The following is a 16,643-nucleotide window of genomic DNA, read 5'->3' on the forward strand; positions in this document are numbered from 1 at the left end:
GAGCCGAGATCGCGCCATTGCACTCCAGCCTGGGTAACAAGAGCGAAACTCCGTCCCAAAAAAAAAAAAATAAATAAATAAATAAAAAATAATAAAATAAAATAAAATTCTATTTAATATTTTTTTCCTCTGGTCCTTGATTCAGGATAAATTTTATTTATTTATTTATGTATTTATTTTTGAGACAGAGTCTTGCTCTGTCGCCCAGGCTGGAGTGCAGTGGGGCAATCTCAGCTCACTGTGGCCTCTGCCTCCCAGGTTCAAGCGATTCTCCTGCCTCAGCCTCCCAGGTAGCTGGGACTACAGGCACGTGCCAAATGCCCAGCTAATTTTTGTAATTTTAGTAGAGATGGGGTTTCATCACGTTGGCCAGGATGGTCATGATCTCTTGACCTCGTGATCTGCCCGCCAAGGTCTCCCAAAGTGCGGGGATTACAGGCGTGTGCCCACACGCCCTGCCAATTTTATTTAATTTTAATTATTTTAAACTTGAATAGCTATGAGTGGCTAGCAGTCACCATATTGGATAACATGGGAGACAGTATTAAAACTCATGGGCCTGGTTGAAATCACCAGGGAGCGAGGACAGAGAAGAAAAGAGAACAGTAAGGTACTCCCACATTTAGAATTCTGGCTGAGGAAGAGGGGCCAGCAAAGTAGGCAGAGGAAGAGGTGACAGGAAGGAAGGTAGGAGAAAAACCAAAGAAGGGAATGTACACTCGCCAAAGCTTCTTCCAGTTGGGAAATACTGGCAGCACTCATATTGCATGCTGGGAGATGTAGTCTCCTCACTGCCTGCAGGGATCCGGTCCCTCTCAGTGGCTGCTGGGGGCTGTAGTTCCTTTACTGGATGCTGGTTGTATTGACAGTGATGTTAGCTGCTGGAACAGATGAACCCCCAAATGTCAGTAGATCACCCAACAGGAGGTTGTTTCTGATTCATATAAAATCCAGGCTGGGTGCGGATTACAGGCATTCACGCCTATAATCCCAGCACTTTGGTAGGCCAAGGTGGGTGCATCATCTGAGGTCAGGAGTTCGAGACCAGCCTGGCCAACAGGGCGAAACTCCGTCTCTACTAAAAATATAAAAATTAGCCAGGCGTGGTGGCTACTCGGGAGGCTGAGGCAGGAAAATCACTTGAACCCAGGAGGTGGAGGTTGCAGTAGCTGAAATCATGCCACTGCACTCCAGTCTGGGTGACAGAGCAAGATTCTGTCAAAAAAAAAAAAAAAAAGGTAAGCTTTTATGGATGAGTCTAGAAAAACTCAGTCACATAGTTAAAGCTAATCCAGATCTAGCCCTGTGCCCCGGCAGGAAAAGAAGATGGGTTTAGTGGACCTATCTAGCCAGCCTGCCTTATTGGGAGCTGTGGTCCCCTTATCTGTTGCTGAGAGTTGAGGTCCCCACATTGGAAGGCCTGACATCCTCCTCCCTCGCCGGCAGGAGAAGGGCTCCACCTTCCTGCAGCTGGGCTCCTCCACCGAGCAACAGCTTCAGGTCATCTTCGAGGTGCTGGAGGAGTACGACTGGACGTCCTTTGTAGCGGTGACCACGCGTGCCCCTGGCCACCGGGCCTTCCTGTCCTACATCGAGGTGCTGACCGACGGCAGCCTGGTGGGCTGGGAGCACCGCGGGGCGCTGACGCTGGACCCTGGGGCGGGCGAGGCGGTGCTCAGTGCCCAGCTCCGCAGTGTCAGCGCGCAGATCCGCCTGCTCTTCTGCGCCCGAGAGGAGGCCGAGCCCGTGTTCCGGGCAGCTGAGGAGGCTGGCCTCACTGGGTCTGGCTACGTCTGGTTCATGGTGGGACCCCAGCTGGCTGGAGGCGGGGGCTCTGGGGCCCCTGGCGAGCCCCCTCTTCTGCCAGGAGGCGCCCCGCTGCCTGCCGGACTGTTTGCAGTGCGCTCGGCTGGCTGGCGGGATGACCTGGCTCGGCGAGTGGCAGCTGGCGTGGCCGTAGTGGCCAGAGGCGCCCAGGCCCTGCTGCGTGACTATGGTTTCCTTCCTGAGCTCGGCCACGACTGTCGCGCCCAGAACCGCACCCACCGCGGCGAGAGTCTCCATAGGTGAGTGGGACTGGAATGGGAGGGGCATGGGTGGGCTCCTCCCAGAGCCTAGCTACCGGGAGTACTCACTGGATGAATGGCTCAAATGGGTCACATCTGCTCTTCGAGCCTCAGTTTTCTTTTATGTAAAGTAGGTGTAATTGGATCTCTTTTCCGAGGCTAAATCAAGTCATTTGGAAAAAGCATCTGAGATAAAGTCAGCGTATTACTGTATTTCATGACTCTAAGATGCATAATTTTCCCATTTTTAGGTCTTTGAAAACGAGATGTGTCTTATAATTGATGGCTTATCATGGCTTAATTGGCAGCACTTTTGTCTTTCTTTGTGGTACCTCTTATAATTGATAGCCTTTTAGATTCACCGAAATACCTAGACTATGAGCTGAGCTTCAGTAGCAAAAAAGACCCAACAATCCAGTGGCCCAAATAAGGTTGAAGTTTGTTTCTCTCTCACATAACAATCCAGAGATGAGCATTCCTGGTTATCAGGAGACTGCTGATCCATGTGATCATTCAGGGACCCAAGATCCTCCCACCTTGTTGCTCTGTCTTTTCTGCACGGTCGAAATTGGGTTGTGGTCATGTCTGAATTGTAGCTCATGAGAAGGGGAAGAGAGGAAGTGGACAGCAAGCACTTTCCTTTTGAGTAAGTGAGGCAGAAGGGACGTGCCTCACATCTTATTGTTGAGAAGGTTGTCACGTGGTCAGGGCTGGCTTACTGGTTGTTGACAGTGGTGTCCATTCTGATTGGCTAGATGTCTATTGGGATCGGCTAAATGTCTATTCTGATTAACTAGACGTCTCTTCTGGTTGACTAGACGTCCATTCTGATTTGCTAGACGTCCATTCTGATTGGCTAGTGCCTGCGCATTGCCAATTGCTAGATAGTTTGAATATCACTCTTGCACATGGCCTGGGCCAACTGCAAGGAAGGCTGGGAAGTGTCAGTCCTAGCTGGACAGGTGTGTGCCCAACTTATGCACTATTATTTTAGAAGAGGAGAACAGAGTTTGTTGGAAAACGGCATCTCAACAATAGGAAGCTCTGGGAGTGGAAAAATTGATGAGTTTGGTGACAGAACAGTGAAAGGAGAGACCTTTAATCCTGAATGAGAATGAGGCGAATTTGGGAAGAGGTGATGGGTGGGGAAGAAGACCTAAGAGAGGAGAATTGAGAACTGGTGGATTGGGAATCAGGATCCCCTCAAAGAGGGTGAGAGAAGCATCTCTTCTTCATAAATACTTACTGAGCACCCGCTAGGAACTAGGGCTCATGCTGGGCGCTGGGAACACAGATGAATAAGACCATGGACTTATTCTTCAAAGAACACAGGGTCTTGTAAAGGTGGCAGACAGGGGACAGGGATAATGGCAACACAGCGTGATTCTTGCAGTAATGGAAGTCGCATGGGCATGGCGGGGGCATGGGGAGGAGCACTGGCTAAGCTAGGACATTTTCGGTTGCATGAAGCAGAGTCTCATTTGAGTTTCCTTAGGAAAATGGAGGTTTATTGGAAAAATAAACAGAGGAACACAGACGTCCGAAATTGAGGCTAAGCCTGGGGCCAGCTGCTCTTTCAGCTCCTTCTGTTTTGTTGTTGTTGTTGTTGTTTTGTTTTGTTTCATTTGAGACGGAGTCTCACTCTGTCGCCCAGGCGGGGGTGCAATGGTGGGATCTTGGCTCACTGCAACCTCCGCCTCCCGGGTTCAAGCAATTCTCCTGCCTCAGCCTCCTGAGCAGAGGGGATTATAGGCATGCGCCACCACTCCTGGCTAAGGTTAATTTTTTTTACTTTTAGTAGAGATAGGATTTCACCATGTTGGTCAGGCTGGACTCAAACTCCTGAACTCAAATGATCTGCCCACCTCGGCCTCCCAAAGTGCTGGGATTCCAGGCGTGAGCGACTGCACCAGCTGATTCTGTCTTTCTTACTCTGCCTTCTCCCTCCCTCCCTTTGTTTGTCTCCTTCCTCTCTCTCCCTTTCTCTTTGTTTTTCAGGCTTGCCTTTCCCAGAAGCTGTTCAATTCTTTACCCAGAACTTCTGCTCCCTCATAATTTCAGCTTTTGTTGGCCATAACCCATCCCTCTAGATCTCATACCAAAATTTCATCCCAAGAGAGGAAATGTATTAGCCTCAATCAGCCTTCCACACCAGGGCGCACAAGTCACAGGTCAGCCTGTGTGGAGTCAGAAAGGTTTCTTTTTTTTTTTTTTTTTTGAGATGGAGTCTCACTCTGTCGCCCAAGCTGGAGTGCAGTGGTATGATCTTGGCTCACTGCAACCTCCACCTCCTGGGTTCAGGTGATTCTCCTGCCCCAGCCTCTTGAGTAGCTGGGATTACAGGCGCGCACCACCACGTCCAGCTAATTTTTGTATTTTTGTAGAGACGGGGTTTCACCATGTTGCCCAGGATGGTCTGGAACTCCTGGGAGTCAGGAAGGTTTCTAGGAGGAGATATCTGAGCTGTGACCTGAGGGATGAACTGCTCATTGATTCATTTATTGATTGAAACGCCCTTTATTGAAAGTCTGTAATCCCAGCACTTTGGGAGGCCGAGGTGGGTGGATCACCTGAGGTCGGGAATTCGAAACCAACCTAACCAACATGGAGAAACCCCGTCTCTACTAAAAATCCAAAATTCACTGGGCGTGGTGGCGCATGCCTGTAATCCCAGCTACTCAGGTCGAGCTTGCGGTGAGCCAAGATCGTGCCATTGCACTCCAGCCTGGGCAACAGAGCGAAACTCCATCTCGAAAAGAAAAAAAGAAAAGAAAGTCTACTATGTGCCAAGCATTGCTTTAGACATAGAGTATATATAGTGTTAAATAAGGTCCCTGCTCTCACAGAGCTTACAATCTAATAAAGGAGAAAAGCAATGAGCAAATACGTAAAGAAAATATCAAGCAGGCAATAACTTCTGTTATGGAAATCAAACGGGGAATGTGATAAGAAATGCGTAGGGAGCTATGCTAAGTGGGGTGGTCAGGAAAGGCCTTTCTGAATAGGTGAAATTTGGAGGTTAAAAAAAATGGATAGTCTAGGCTGTGGCTCATGGCTGTAATCTCAGCACTTTGGGAGGCTGAGGCAGGAGGTTTGCTTGAGGCCAGGAGTTCCAGGCCAGCCTGGGTAACATAGTGAGAACTCCATCTCTACAAAAAAATTTAAAAAGTAGTTGGGCATGGTGGTGTGTGCCATTTGGGAGGCTAAGGTGGGAGGATCACTTGAGCCTGGGAGATCGAGGCTGCAATGATCTGTAATCTATTCACTGCAGTCCAGCCTGTGCAACAAAGTAAGATTGTCCTAAAAATTTTTTTAATTAAATTTTTTAAAATGAGTAGGCCAGGTGCAGTGGCTCACCCCTGTAATCTCAGTGCTTTGGGAGCTGAGGTGGCGGATCACCTGAGGTCAAGAGTTCAAGACCAGCCCAGCCAACACAGCGAAACCCCATCTCCGCTAAAAAGTACTACAAAAATTAGCCAGGTGTGGTGACATGCACCTGTAATCCCAGCTACTCAGGAGGCTGAAGCAGGAGAATCACTTGAACCCGGGAGATGGAGGTTGCAGTGAGCAGTGATCATGCCACTGCACTCCAGCCTGGTGACAGAGCGACACTCTGTCTCAAAAAACTAAATAAATAAAAGAAAAAGAAATGGATAAAGAGAAGGAGACACGCATTGGAAGATCTCAGTGAAGGGAGACGAAACAGCAGATGCAAATGCCCTGGGGCTGGAACTGCCTCGTCTCAGTCTATTTTGTGTTGCTATGACAGAATATGATAGGCTGGGTAACTTACAATGAACAGAAATTCATTGGCTTGTGGTTCTGGAGGCTGGGAAGTCCAATACCAAGATGTCACCATCTGGTGAGGGTCTTCTTTTGGCATCATTACATGACGGAAGGAATCACATGGCAGAAGGGCAAAGAGAAAAGTGGGAGGAAGATCAAGCAAACCCACTCCTGCAACAACAGCATTAGTCCAGTCATGAAGGCACTGGCGCCCTCATGACCTAAACGCTTCTTAAAGGCTCCACCTCCCAATTCGCAATACCATTACACCGACTATTTATTTATTTATTTTTGAGACAAGGTCTCCCTCTGTTGCCCAGGCTGGAGTGCAGTGGTAAGACCTTGGCTCACTGCAACCTCCACCTCCCGGGTTCAAGCAATTCTCCTGTCTCAGCCTCTTGAGTAGCTGGGATTGCAGATGTGTGCCACCATGCCCAGCTAATTTTTTTTTTTTTTGAGATGGAGTCTCACTCTGTCGCCAGGCTGGAGTGCAGTGGCACAATCTCAGCTCACTACAATCTCTGCCTCCTGGGTTCAAGTAATTTGCCTGCCTCAGCCTCCCAAGTAGCTGGGACCACAGGCACACACCAACACCTCCAGCTAATTTTTTTGTATTCTTAGTAGAGATGGGGTTTTGCCATGTTGGCCAGGATGGTCTTGATCTCCTGAACTCATAATCTGCCCACCTTGGCCTCCTAAAGTGCTGGGATTACAGGCATGAGCCACGGCGCCTGGCTAATTTTTATATTTTTGTAGAGATAGGATTTCACCATGTTGGCCAGGCAGGTCTCAAACTCCTCACCTCAGGTGATCCACCTGCCTCGGCCTCCCAAAGTGCTGGGATTATAGACATGAGCCATTGCACCTAGCTGTAAATTTTAATTATGAGTTTTAGGAGACAGACATCCAAATCACAGCTACCTGTTTGGGAGCCTGAAATGCTGGCGTGGCTGCAACATAGTGGGCAAGTGGAAGGAAGGTATGAGTAGGTGACAGAGAGACTTGCAGGGCCCAGCTCATGTAGGGCCTTTAGGCCAGGGGCAGGGGTTGGGACTTATTTCATTTATTTATTTATGAGACAGAGTCTTACTCTGTCCCCAAGGCTGGAGTGCAATGGCTTGATCTTGGCTCACTGAAACCTCTGCCTCCTAAGTTCAAGCAATTTCCCTGCCTCAGCCCCTTCTAGTAGCTGGGATTACAGGCATATGCCACCACACCCAGCTAATTTTTGTATTTTAGTAGAGACAGGATTTCACCATGTTGGCCGGGCTGGTCTCGAACTCCTGACCTTAGGTGATCCACCTGCATCTGCCTCCCAAAGTGCTCCCAAAGGGATTACAGGCATGAGCCACTGCACCTGATCTTTTTGTTTGTTTGTTTTGTGTTATTTAGATGGAATCTCGCTCTGCCGCCCTGGCTAAAGTGCAGTGGCATGATCTCGGCTCACTGCAACCTCTGCCTCCCAGGTTCAAGCAATTCTCCTGCCTTGGCCCATTCTAGTTGCTGGGATTACAGGTGTGTGCCACCACACCCAGCTAATTTTTGTATTTTAGTAGAGACAGGGTTTCACCATGTTGGCCAAGCTGGTCTCGAACTCCTGACCTCAGGTGATCCACCAGCCTTGGCTTCTCAAAGTGCTCCCAAAGGGATTACAGGCATGAGCCACCGCACCTGACCTTTTTGGTTTTTTGTTTTTGTTTGTTTTGTTTTGTTATTTAGATGGAGTCTCGCTCTGTCACCCTGGCTAAAGTGTAGTGGCCAGATCTCAGCTCACTGCAACCTCAACCTCCCTCCCAGGTTTAAGCAAGTCTCCTGAATATCTGGGATTACAGACACTGGCTACCATGCCTGGCAAAATTTTGTATTTTTAGTAGAGACAGGGTTTCACCATGCTGGCCAGGCTGGTCTCAAACTCCTGACCTCAAGTGATCTGTCCCTGCTCAGCCTCCCAAAGTGCTGGGATTACAGGTGTGAGCCACTGCACCAGGCTGGACTTGATTCTAAGAGTAGTGGGGAGTTCACCAGAAACAGTATTCCAGTCAGGGGAAACAGCATGTGCAATAGCCCAGAGGGGAGAAAACCTTGGGCAGATTGGGGGGACCACCATAGTTCAGAGCAGATGAGGGCCACAGGATTAGGAACTGGAGTGACAGGCTGGGTGCAGTGGCTCATGCCTGTGATCCAGCACTTTGGGAAGCTGAGGCAGGCAGGCAGGCAGATCACGAGGTCAAGAGATCAAGACCATCCTAGCCAACATGGTGAAACCCTGTGTCTACTAAAAATATTAGCTGGGCATGGTGGCGCGTGCCTGTAATCCCAGCTACTTAGGAGGCTGAGGCAGGAGAATTGCCTGAATCCAGGAGGCGGAGGTTGCAGTGAGCCGAGATCGCGCCATTGCACTCCAGCCTGGGTAACAAGAGCGAAACTCCGTCTCAAAAAAAAATAAATAAATAAAAATAAAAATAAAAATACAAAAATTAGCTGGACATGTAGTCCCAGCTACTTGGGAGACTGAGGCAAGAGAATCGCTTGAACCTGGTTGTCAGATGTTGCAGTGAGCTGAGATCGCACCACTGCACTCCAGCCTGGTGACAGAGCAAGACTCCATCTCAAAAACAAACAAAAAAAGGCGTCTGAGTGACAAGGCTGGGAGGTGGGTGGCCCCAGGCCTTTGCCTTCAATGCCAGGTTGAGAGGCTTGCATCTGTTCCATAGCACTGGCGAGCCAGGGGTGGATTATGAGCAGGAGATGAGTAGAGTAGGTTTGGATGTGGAAAGACCCCTCTGGGGCCTGGTGGGGAACAGAATGCAGACGCTCCGCCTCAAAAGAGAGATTGGAGGCTGGAGGCCAGGCAGGAGGCTGGGATGAGGGCCCAGGAGGGCTGTGGGGAGCCACAGAAGAAGATGAGGCAGCGAGAGCCCCAGGGCAGGAAGCAGGAGACTTGGGGACCCATGAGCTGGGTCGGGGGAGGGAGGAAGGCAGATGAGAGTCTAGCCCAGTGACTGGGTGGATGACATGAGAGGCAGTGAAAGTATACAGGGTGGTGTTGCATAGTGAAGATATCTAGGAGTCCAGGGACACCCCCTGCCATCTCCTGCCCTGGGCACTTCAACCCAGAGGAAGAGACTTTTGAGCTCAGTGTTTAGACACACAGAGTTGGTCATGCCAGACACGGTGGCTCACGCTGGTAATCCCAGAACTTTGGGAGGCCAAGGCAGGTGGATTACCTGAGCTCGGGAGTTCAAGACCAGCCTGGGCAACATGGCGAAACCTCTTCTCTATGAATAATACAAAAATTAGTTGAGTGTGGTGATGCGCATTTATAGTCCCAGCAGCTTCTCAGGAGGCTGAGGTGGAAGGATCGCTTGAGCCTGTGAGGCGGGGGTTGCAGTGAGCCAAGATCACTCCATTGCACTCCAATCTGGGTGACAGAGTGAGACCCTGTCTCAAAAGAATCATAATAGTAATAATAAGATTTGGTCAGCATAAGGGGTGGCATAACAGTGTTCAGAGAGAACAGCATTTGCAAAGGCCCAGAGATACGAAATCACTTGACGTGTTTGGGAGATAACCTTGCTTCCAATGTTGATAGAGGAAAACGAAGAATTCTGGGTGCAAAGAGTTTGAGAGTGGGAAACTCTCAGAGATGTGGCTTCAGAGGAAGGCAGAGTCAGAACAAAAATGGACTCTAGGGGTCTAGCACGGTGATCCACACCTATAATCCCAGCAATTTGGGAGGTTGAGGTGGGAGGATCTTTTGAGCTCAGGAGCTCAAGACCAGCCTGGTAAAAAAAGTGAGACCCTATCTCTACTTAAAAAAAAAAAAAAAAAGGCTTGGCGAGGTGGCTCACACCTGTAATCCCAGCACCTTGAGAGGCTGAGGTGGGTGGATCGCTTGAGGTCAGGAGTTCGAGACCAGCCTGGCCAACATGGTGAAATCCCATCTCTACTAAACACACAAAAATTAGCTGGGTGTGGTGGCACACACCTGCAATCCCAACTACTCAGGAGGCTGAGGCAGGAGAATTGCTTGAACCTGGGAGGCTGAGGTTTCAGTAAGTGGAGATCACCCCACTGCACTCCAACATGAGTGACAGAGCAAGACTGTCTCAAAAGAAAAAAAAAAAAAAAATGCCTGGTGAGGTGGCTCACGCCTGTAATCCCAGCACTTTGGGAGGCCAAAGCTGGCAGATCACCTGAGGTTGGGAGCTCGAGACCAGCCTGACCAACATGGAGAAACCCATCTCTTAAAAAAAAATAAAAAAAATAATAGCCAGGTGTGGTGGTGCATGCCTGTAATCCCAGCTCAGGAGGCTGGGAGAATCACTTGCATTTAGGAAGCAGAGATTGCAGTGAGCCAGGATCACAACACTGCACTCTGGTCTGGGTGACAGAGCCAGACTCCATCTCAAAAAATGGAAAAAACAGTCAAACCCCATCTCTACTTTAAAAAAAAAAAAAAAAGGAAAAAAGAATAAAAGGGGACTGTAGGGTCTCAACATCAGGCTGAGACTCTGGGACCTTATCTCGGGGGCCTGGGGTCATTGGGCAGCCAAGGACAGGGTGCTGAGCAGGGAAGGGGTATATTTGCATTTTTGAGACCTTGGAGGTAAAGGAGGAGAGATTTCAGCTGGGGGCTGGGGCTGGTCGGTAGGAAGGGGACTTTCTCTCCTTCAGCTGCCAAGGTCCAGCTCAAGCCCCAGCATGTCCCCTGCGCTTCCTCCTGGGCAGGTACTTCATGAACATCACCTGGGATAACCGGGATTACTCTTTCAATGAGGATGGCTTCCTAGTGAACCCCTCCCTGGTGGTCATCTCCCTCACCAGAGACAGGACGTGGGAGGTGGTGAGTCGAAGCCCAGACCACGGGCATTGTAGAGGGCCTGGACTCCTGCATCCTGGCAGGGGGTGGGGCCTGAGGTCCTGGACTAAGAAGGTGGTGGGGACAGGGAGCCTGGACTCCGGGGTCCTAGGGTCTGAAGGTGGGAGGGGCTCCTGGGTCTTGGAGGAAGCTGCTGCCCACACACCTAGGTCAGATGGAGGAGTATACCACAGGAAGTCCCCCAGGAAGCCTGACTCTCCTTCCCTTTGGCCAAGGTGGGCAGCTGGGAGCAGCAGACGCTCCGCCTCAAGTACCCGCTGTGGTCCCGCTATGGTCGCTTCCTGCAGCCAGTGGACGACACGCAGCACCTCACGGTGGCCACGCTGGAGGAGAGGCCGTTTGTCATCGTGGAGCCTGCAGACCCCATCAGTGGCACCTGCATCCGAGACTCCGTCCCCTGCCGGAGCCAGCTCAACCGGACCCACAGGTGACAGCTTGGGATCCAGGAGTTCAGGCTCCAAAACCCTCCTCCAGTGAAGCCCAGTAGTCCTGGCCCCCAGCCCCTTCCTCTCTTGGGACCCAGGACCCACGAGCCCTCCAGCTTGATGACCTTGGGCAAACCCCAGAATTCTTTGAGCCTCAGTTTCCCCTGAAAGCGCTAACCATAGTTTTAGCTGCTGTCTGTCCGTTCCTCCATATCTTCTCTTTATGAGAGAGTCTAAGGAGGGTGTCCCCAAACTCCCCAAGCCTGGTCAATCCCCGCAGCCCTCCCCCGGATGCCCCCCGCCCGGAAAAGCGCTGCTGCAAGGGTTTCTGCATCGACATTCTGAAGCGGCTGGCGCAGACCATCGGCTTCAGCTATGACCTCTACCTGGTCACCAACGGCAAGCACGGAAAGAAGATCGATGGCGTCTGGAATGGGATGATCGGGGAGGTGAGGGGCGGACGGGAGGCGGGGAGTCTTCGGGGCGGAGTCAAGAGGCGAGCACTGCCAGGCGCGGTGGCTTCACGCCTGTAATCCTAGCACTTTGGGAGGCCGAGGGGGGCGGATTGCCTGAGGTCAGGAGTGCGAGACCAGCCTGGGCAACACGGTGAAACCCTGTCTCTACTAAAATACAAAAAATTAGCCGGGCGTGGTGGTGCACTCCTGTAATCCCAGCTACTCGGGAGGCTGAGGCAGAAGAATCGCTTGAACCCGGGAGGCGGAGGTTGCAGTGACTCGAGATCGCGCTCCACTGCACTCCAGTCTGGGCCACAGAGCCAGACTCCGTCCCCCCCCAAAAAAAAAAAAAAAAAAAGGCGGAGAGGCGGGCACGCTGAGGCGGTGGCTTGGCGGAATTGAGGGAACACCTGATTCTGCACCTGGGGCGGGGCCGCGTGAAGGACAGGTCTTGGAGCAAGGGGCCGAGTCAGGTGGTATCGGGGCGGGGCTTGGAGGAGGGGCTTTGAGGCAGAGGAAGCGGGGCTAGGAGGATGGGACTGCTAGAGGAAAGGGGCGGGGCTGGGAGAAGGGACTTTGGGATGGAGGAAGTGGGATTAGGAGGGTGGAACTCCCACGGGGGGGCGGGGCTTGGAGGAGGGACTTTGGGGCAGTGGAGGCGGGGCTAGGAGGGTGAGGCTCCTAGAGGAAGGGGGCGGGGCTGGGAGTAGGAACTTTGGGGTAGAGGAGGAGGGGCTAGGAGGGTGGGAATCCTAGGGGAAGCGGGTGGGGCTGGGAAGGTGTGGACCAAGGCCTTGAGGACTTGCTGGAAGCAGCGGGATAGGATGCAGGCTACCAATTCCCAATCTTGTTCCCCATCTCTCACCTCCGCCTTCCCCTGCCCCACTCTGCGTCCCCCTCCTCACCCACCCCGCAATCCCTCTTGGCCCCTTCCCTGACCCCGTCACTGGTCTGCTCCCGGGGCCCGTCTCTGCCCGCTGTCCGTGTCAGTCTGCCAGCCTGAGCCGGGTTCCCTCGCCCACTTCTCATCACCCCCACCCCAGGTGTTCTACCAGCGCGCAGACATGGCCATCGGCTCCCTCACCATCAACGAGGAGCGCTCCGAGATCGTGGACTTCTCCGTCCCCTTCGTGGAGACAGGCATCAGCGTCATGGTGGCGCGCAGCAATGGCACGGTGTCCCCCTCCGCTTTCCTCGGTAAGCTGGGGCCCTGGGACAGGTAGCGAGACCTAGGCAAAGCAGCCACCCCCAACCGTGTGGGCCCTGGGGTCAGAAAACCTGCGTTCCCGGTATCATCAGTACTGAACTCACAGTGCAACTTTGGTGAAGTGACATCATTTCTGAGCCTCAGTTTCCTAATTTGCAAGATGGAAGAAATAATTTCCCTACCCAGAAGACATTTTATCAAGATGCTAAAGAAGGTTGAGCCCCAGAGCCTTCTCTTGCACTGCAGCTTCCAAGCCCTGCACCTGGTTTTGTGTTCACAAGGTTGAATTCTCTCAACGAGAGCCCTCCAAATTGTCCAAGCTTCAGGCCCCACAAAACCCAAGTGTTTCCCTGTATCTAGGTATGAGATGAAGAGAACAAATTAGCACAGTACCAGCACCTTGTAATTTTTTTTGAGAAGGAGTCTTACTTCGTCACCCAAGCTAGAGTACAGTGGCACAGTTCAGCTCACTGCAACCTCTGCCTCCCGGGTTCAAGCGATTCCCCTGCCTCTGCCTCCTGAGTAGCTGGGATTACAGGCATGTACTACCACGCCCAGCTAATTTTTTGTATTTTAGTAGAGATGGGGTTTCACTGTGTTAGCCAGGATGGTCTCGATCTCTTGACCTTGTGATCTGCCCACCTCGGCCTCCCAAAGTGCTGGGATTACAGGCGTGAGCCATGGCGCTCAACCACCCATCAGTATTTACTAAGCACCTACTATGTGCCAGGCAGTGGGCTCCACATTGGGAACACAGTGGTAAATGAGGCAGACACAAATCTCTGTCCTGTAGGATCTCTCAGCCTTGTGAAGGAGACAGAAGATAAACTCTGTTTTTTTGTTTTTTTTTTAAAGATGGAGTCTCACTCTGTCACCGAGGCTGGAGTGCAATGCCGCAGTCTTGGCTCAATGCAAACTCCGCCTCCCAGGTTCAAGCAATTCTCCTGTCTCAGCCTCCCAAGTAACTGGGATTACAAGCATGAGCCACCACACCCGGCCAATTTTTGTATTTTTAGTAGAGAGGGAGTTGCACCATGGTGGCCAGGCTGGTCTTGACCTCCTGACCTTGGGTGATCTGCCTACCTCGGCCTTCCAAAGTGCTGGGATTACAGGCATGAGCCATTGCACCCGGACAAGAGTTTTAACTACAGAACATGGTGTGGGGGATGTATAATCAGATTTAGGTTTTTAAAGTATCTAGCTTTGTGTAATCCCAGCTACTCAGGAGGCTGAAGTGTGAGGATGGCTTGAGCCCAGGAGGCAGAGGTTGTAGTGAGCTGAGATGACACCACTGCACTCCAGCCTGGCTGACAAAATGAGGCCAGGTGTGGTGGTCACACCTGTAATCCCAGCACTTTGGGAGGCCGAGGTGGGTGGATCACTTGAGGTCAGGATATCAAGACCAGCCTGGCCAACATGGTGAAACTCTGTCTCTACTAAAAATACAAAATTAGCTGGGCATGGTGGCGTGCACCTGTAATCCCAGCTACTCAGGAGGTTGAGACATGAGAATCACTTGAACCCGGGAGGCGGAGGTTGCAGTGAGTCAAGATCACACCACTGCACTCCAGCCTGGGCAGAAGAGTGAAACTGTGTTTCCAATAAATAAATAAATACATTAAAAAAAGAAAAAACCCCTCTCTGTGGAAGTAAGTGGCTAGCGGGGATTCTACTGCAAGGTCCATGCCAGAGACAGAGTAGGGGTGTGCACTAGGAAGTGACAGTAGACAGACTCAGGGTGTGGTTAGGGAGCTGCCCACCAGCATGGCTGGTGGCTTTGAGATGAATTGGGCAGAGGACCCATTTCTGAGCTGGAGAAGCACACAGCCAAGGGCAACTGTTCTTGTCAGTTTCCACTTGCTCTCTGAAGTCTGAGCAGAGCTCCCAGGAGAGGGGAGGGGCTGGAAGAAGAGCCATCCCTTCCTTTGTGTTTTGTTTTCTGTTTATTTTGCCCAGCAGTGTCTCCTGTGGCCTCCTCTTTGCACCGAGGTCTCTGCAGGGCAGACTGAGAAGCACCACGTGGGGTCCCTGCTTGCAGGCAGCACACTGCAGGGGAGTGACAAGGTCCTCTTTATGCCCCACCAAGCTGCCCCGCAGCGGTGACAGGCATGTCCAAAGCTGCCGCAGTGACTGTCCAGGGTGCTGACCTTGCTGTGACAGGGGCAGTCCTGGCAGCTCACACATGGCCCTGGGAAGTTGAATCACCTGGTCCTAATCTCAAGGAAATGGTGATTTGGGTTGATTGTTGGTGAGCTCCCAGGGACCACACACGGTCATTAAATGTGAGGAGGGGACACATGAATGGGAGGTTGTTTGATGGACAGGGCAGGGTGTTACCTCTAGCAGGGGAACCTAGGAGACAAGCAACAGAGGGTGTCACTGGTTCAGGCACCTGTGAGGTTTTGTTTTGTTTTGTTTTGCGACCTCAGCTCATTGCAACCTTTGCCTCCCGGGTTCAAGCGATTCTCCTGCCTCAGCCTCCCGAGTAGCTGGGATTACAGGCACCCGCCACCACGCCCGGCTAATTTTTGTATTTTTAGTACAGATGGGGTTTCACTATATTGGCCAACACCCGACCTTGTGATCTACCCACCTTGGCCTCCCAAAGTGCTGGGAATACAGGTGTGAGCCACCACGCCCGACCGCCTATGAGACCTTTAATCTCCTTTAGTTCAAATACTCCACCTGACAAATATCATGCTTTGGGAATATCATTTTGTGAGCCCCAACAATACACTGTGCTGGGAGTACAGGCGTGCGCCACTGCGCCGGCTTTTGTTTTGTTTTTTGTTTCTTGAGACAGAGTCTTGCTTTGTCACCCAGGCTGTAGTGCAGTGGCATGATCTCAGCTCGCTGCAACCTCCACCTCCTGGGTTCAAGCAATTCTCCTGCCTCAGCCTCCAGAGTAGCTAGGACTACAGGCGCCCGCCACGACACCCAGCTAATTTTTTGTATTTTAGTAGAGATGGGATTTCACCACGTTGGCTAGGATGGTCTTGAACTCCTGACTTCAGGTGATCCTCCTGCTTTGGCCTCCGAGGTGTTGGGATTACAGGCGTGAGCCACCGAGCCCAGCTGCCTGTGAGTTCTGGGTAGTTAAAGCATGGGTGCTTCAAAGAGTGATCAGGCCAGAGAGGAGAGTGTGACAAGGCTGAGTGGCAGAGACTTTGTCTTGGAGGTGCTAGGGAGCCCGGGGAGAGCTGTAAGCAGGGGAGGAGCCAGGTCGTCTCTGCATTGTATGGGGGATGGACTATAGGAGACAGACAGGAGCTCTGGAGGCAGGGGAGATGGTTGGTGGGAGGAGATGAGGCCTGAACCCTGTTGGCCATGAGAATGGAGAGGAGAGGCCCAAGTAGCATCAGGGGCGGGAGCGTGGGTTGGAGACTGACAGGCTGTGGCCAGCGAGGGAGTGGGAGGGAGGATGGCAAATGGAGTTTGAGCCTGTGACTGGGTGGATGGTGAGGCCCCCATTTGGGGAGCATGGGTGCTGGTCTGGGCTCAGCATGGGACATGATGAATGGCCTGGGGGGATGGCTGGGCTAGGTAGAGGCTCAGGCCTGTGGCTCAGGAAACATTTAGGAGACAGTTTCTGTTTGGTGGCTGAAACCACAGAAATGCCTGCCATGGCTCTCTTTGAAAATAGCTGCCTCCTAGGGGTCTGGGTGGGCCGTAAGACTCTCAGAGATGGAGAACCAGAGAAAGGGCCAGAATAGGATGGGGTCAGATCTGGGCCGCACCTCGTTCACTTGCTGTAGTACCTTAGGGTTTTTTAATTTTCTTTCTCTTTCTTTCTTTCTTTTTTTTTTTTTTTTTTTTTTTTTT

At 51.7% G+C, this 16,643-nt stretch overlaps 1 protein-coding gene across 1 annotated transcript in view; it reads left to right on the forward strand.

Moving 5' to 3' along the window:
- The window catches only part of GRIN2D (glutamate ionotropic receptor NMDA type subunit 2D), a 56,432-nt gene that overhangs the window by 5,565 nt on the left and 34,224 nt on the right, over positions 1-16,643 (forward strand). The window contains exons 2-6 of the mRNA XM_017500457.2: positions 1,447-2,066; positions 10,584-10,698; positions 10,950-11,161; positions 11,440-11,608; positions 12,658-12,811. Coding sequence (XP_017355946.1) covers positions 1,447-2,066; positions 10,584-10,698; positions 10,950-11,161; positions 11,440-11,608; positions 12,658-12,811 — 1,270 coding nt within the window. The remainder of the gene's footprint in view (positions 1-1,446; positions 2,067-10,583; positions 10,699-10,949; positions 11,162-11,439; positions 11,609-12,657; positions 12,812-16,643) is intronic.

Source organism: Cebus imitator, unplaced genomic scaffold (genome assembly GCF_001604975.1).
Source record: "Cebus imitator isolate Cc_AM_T3 unplaced genomic scaffold, Cebus_imitator-1.0 Scaffold266, whole genome shotgun sequence".
NCBI lineage: Eukaryota > Metazoa > Chordata > Mammalia > Primates > Cebidae > Cebus > Cebus imitator.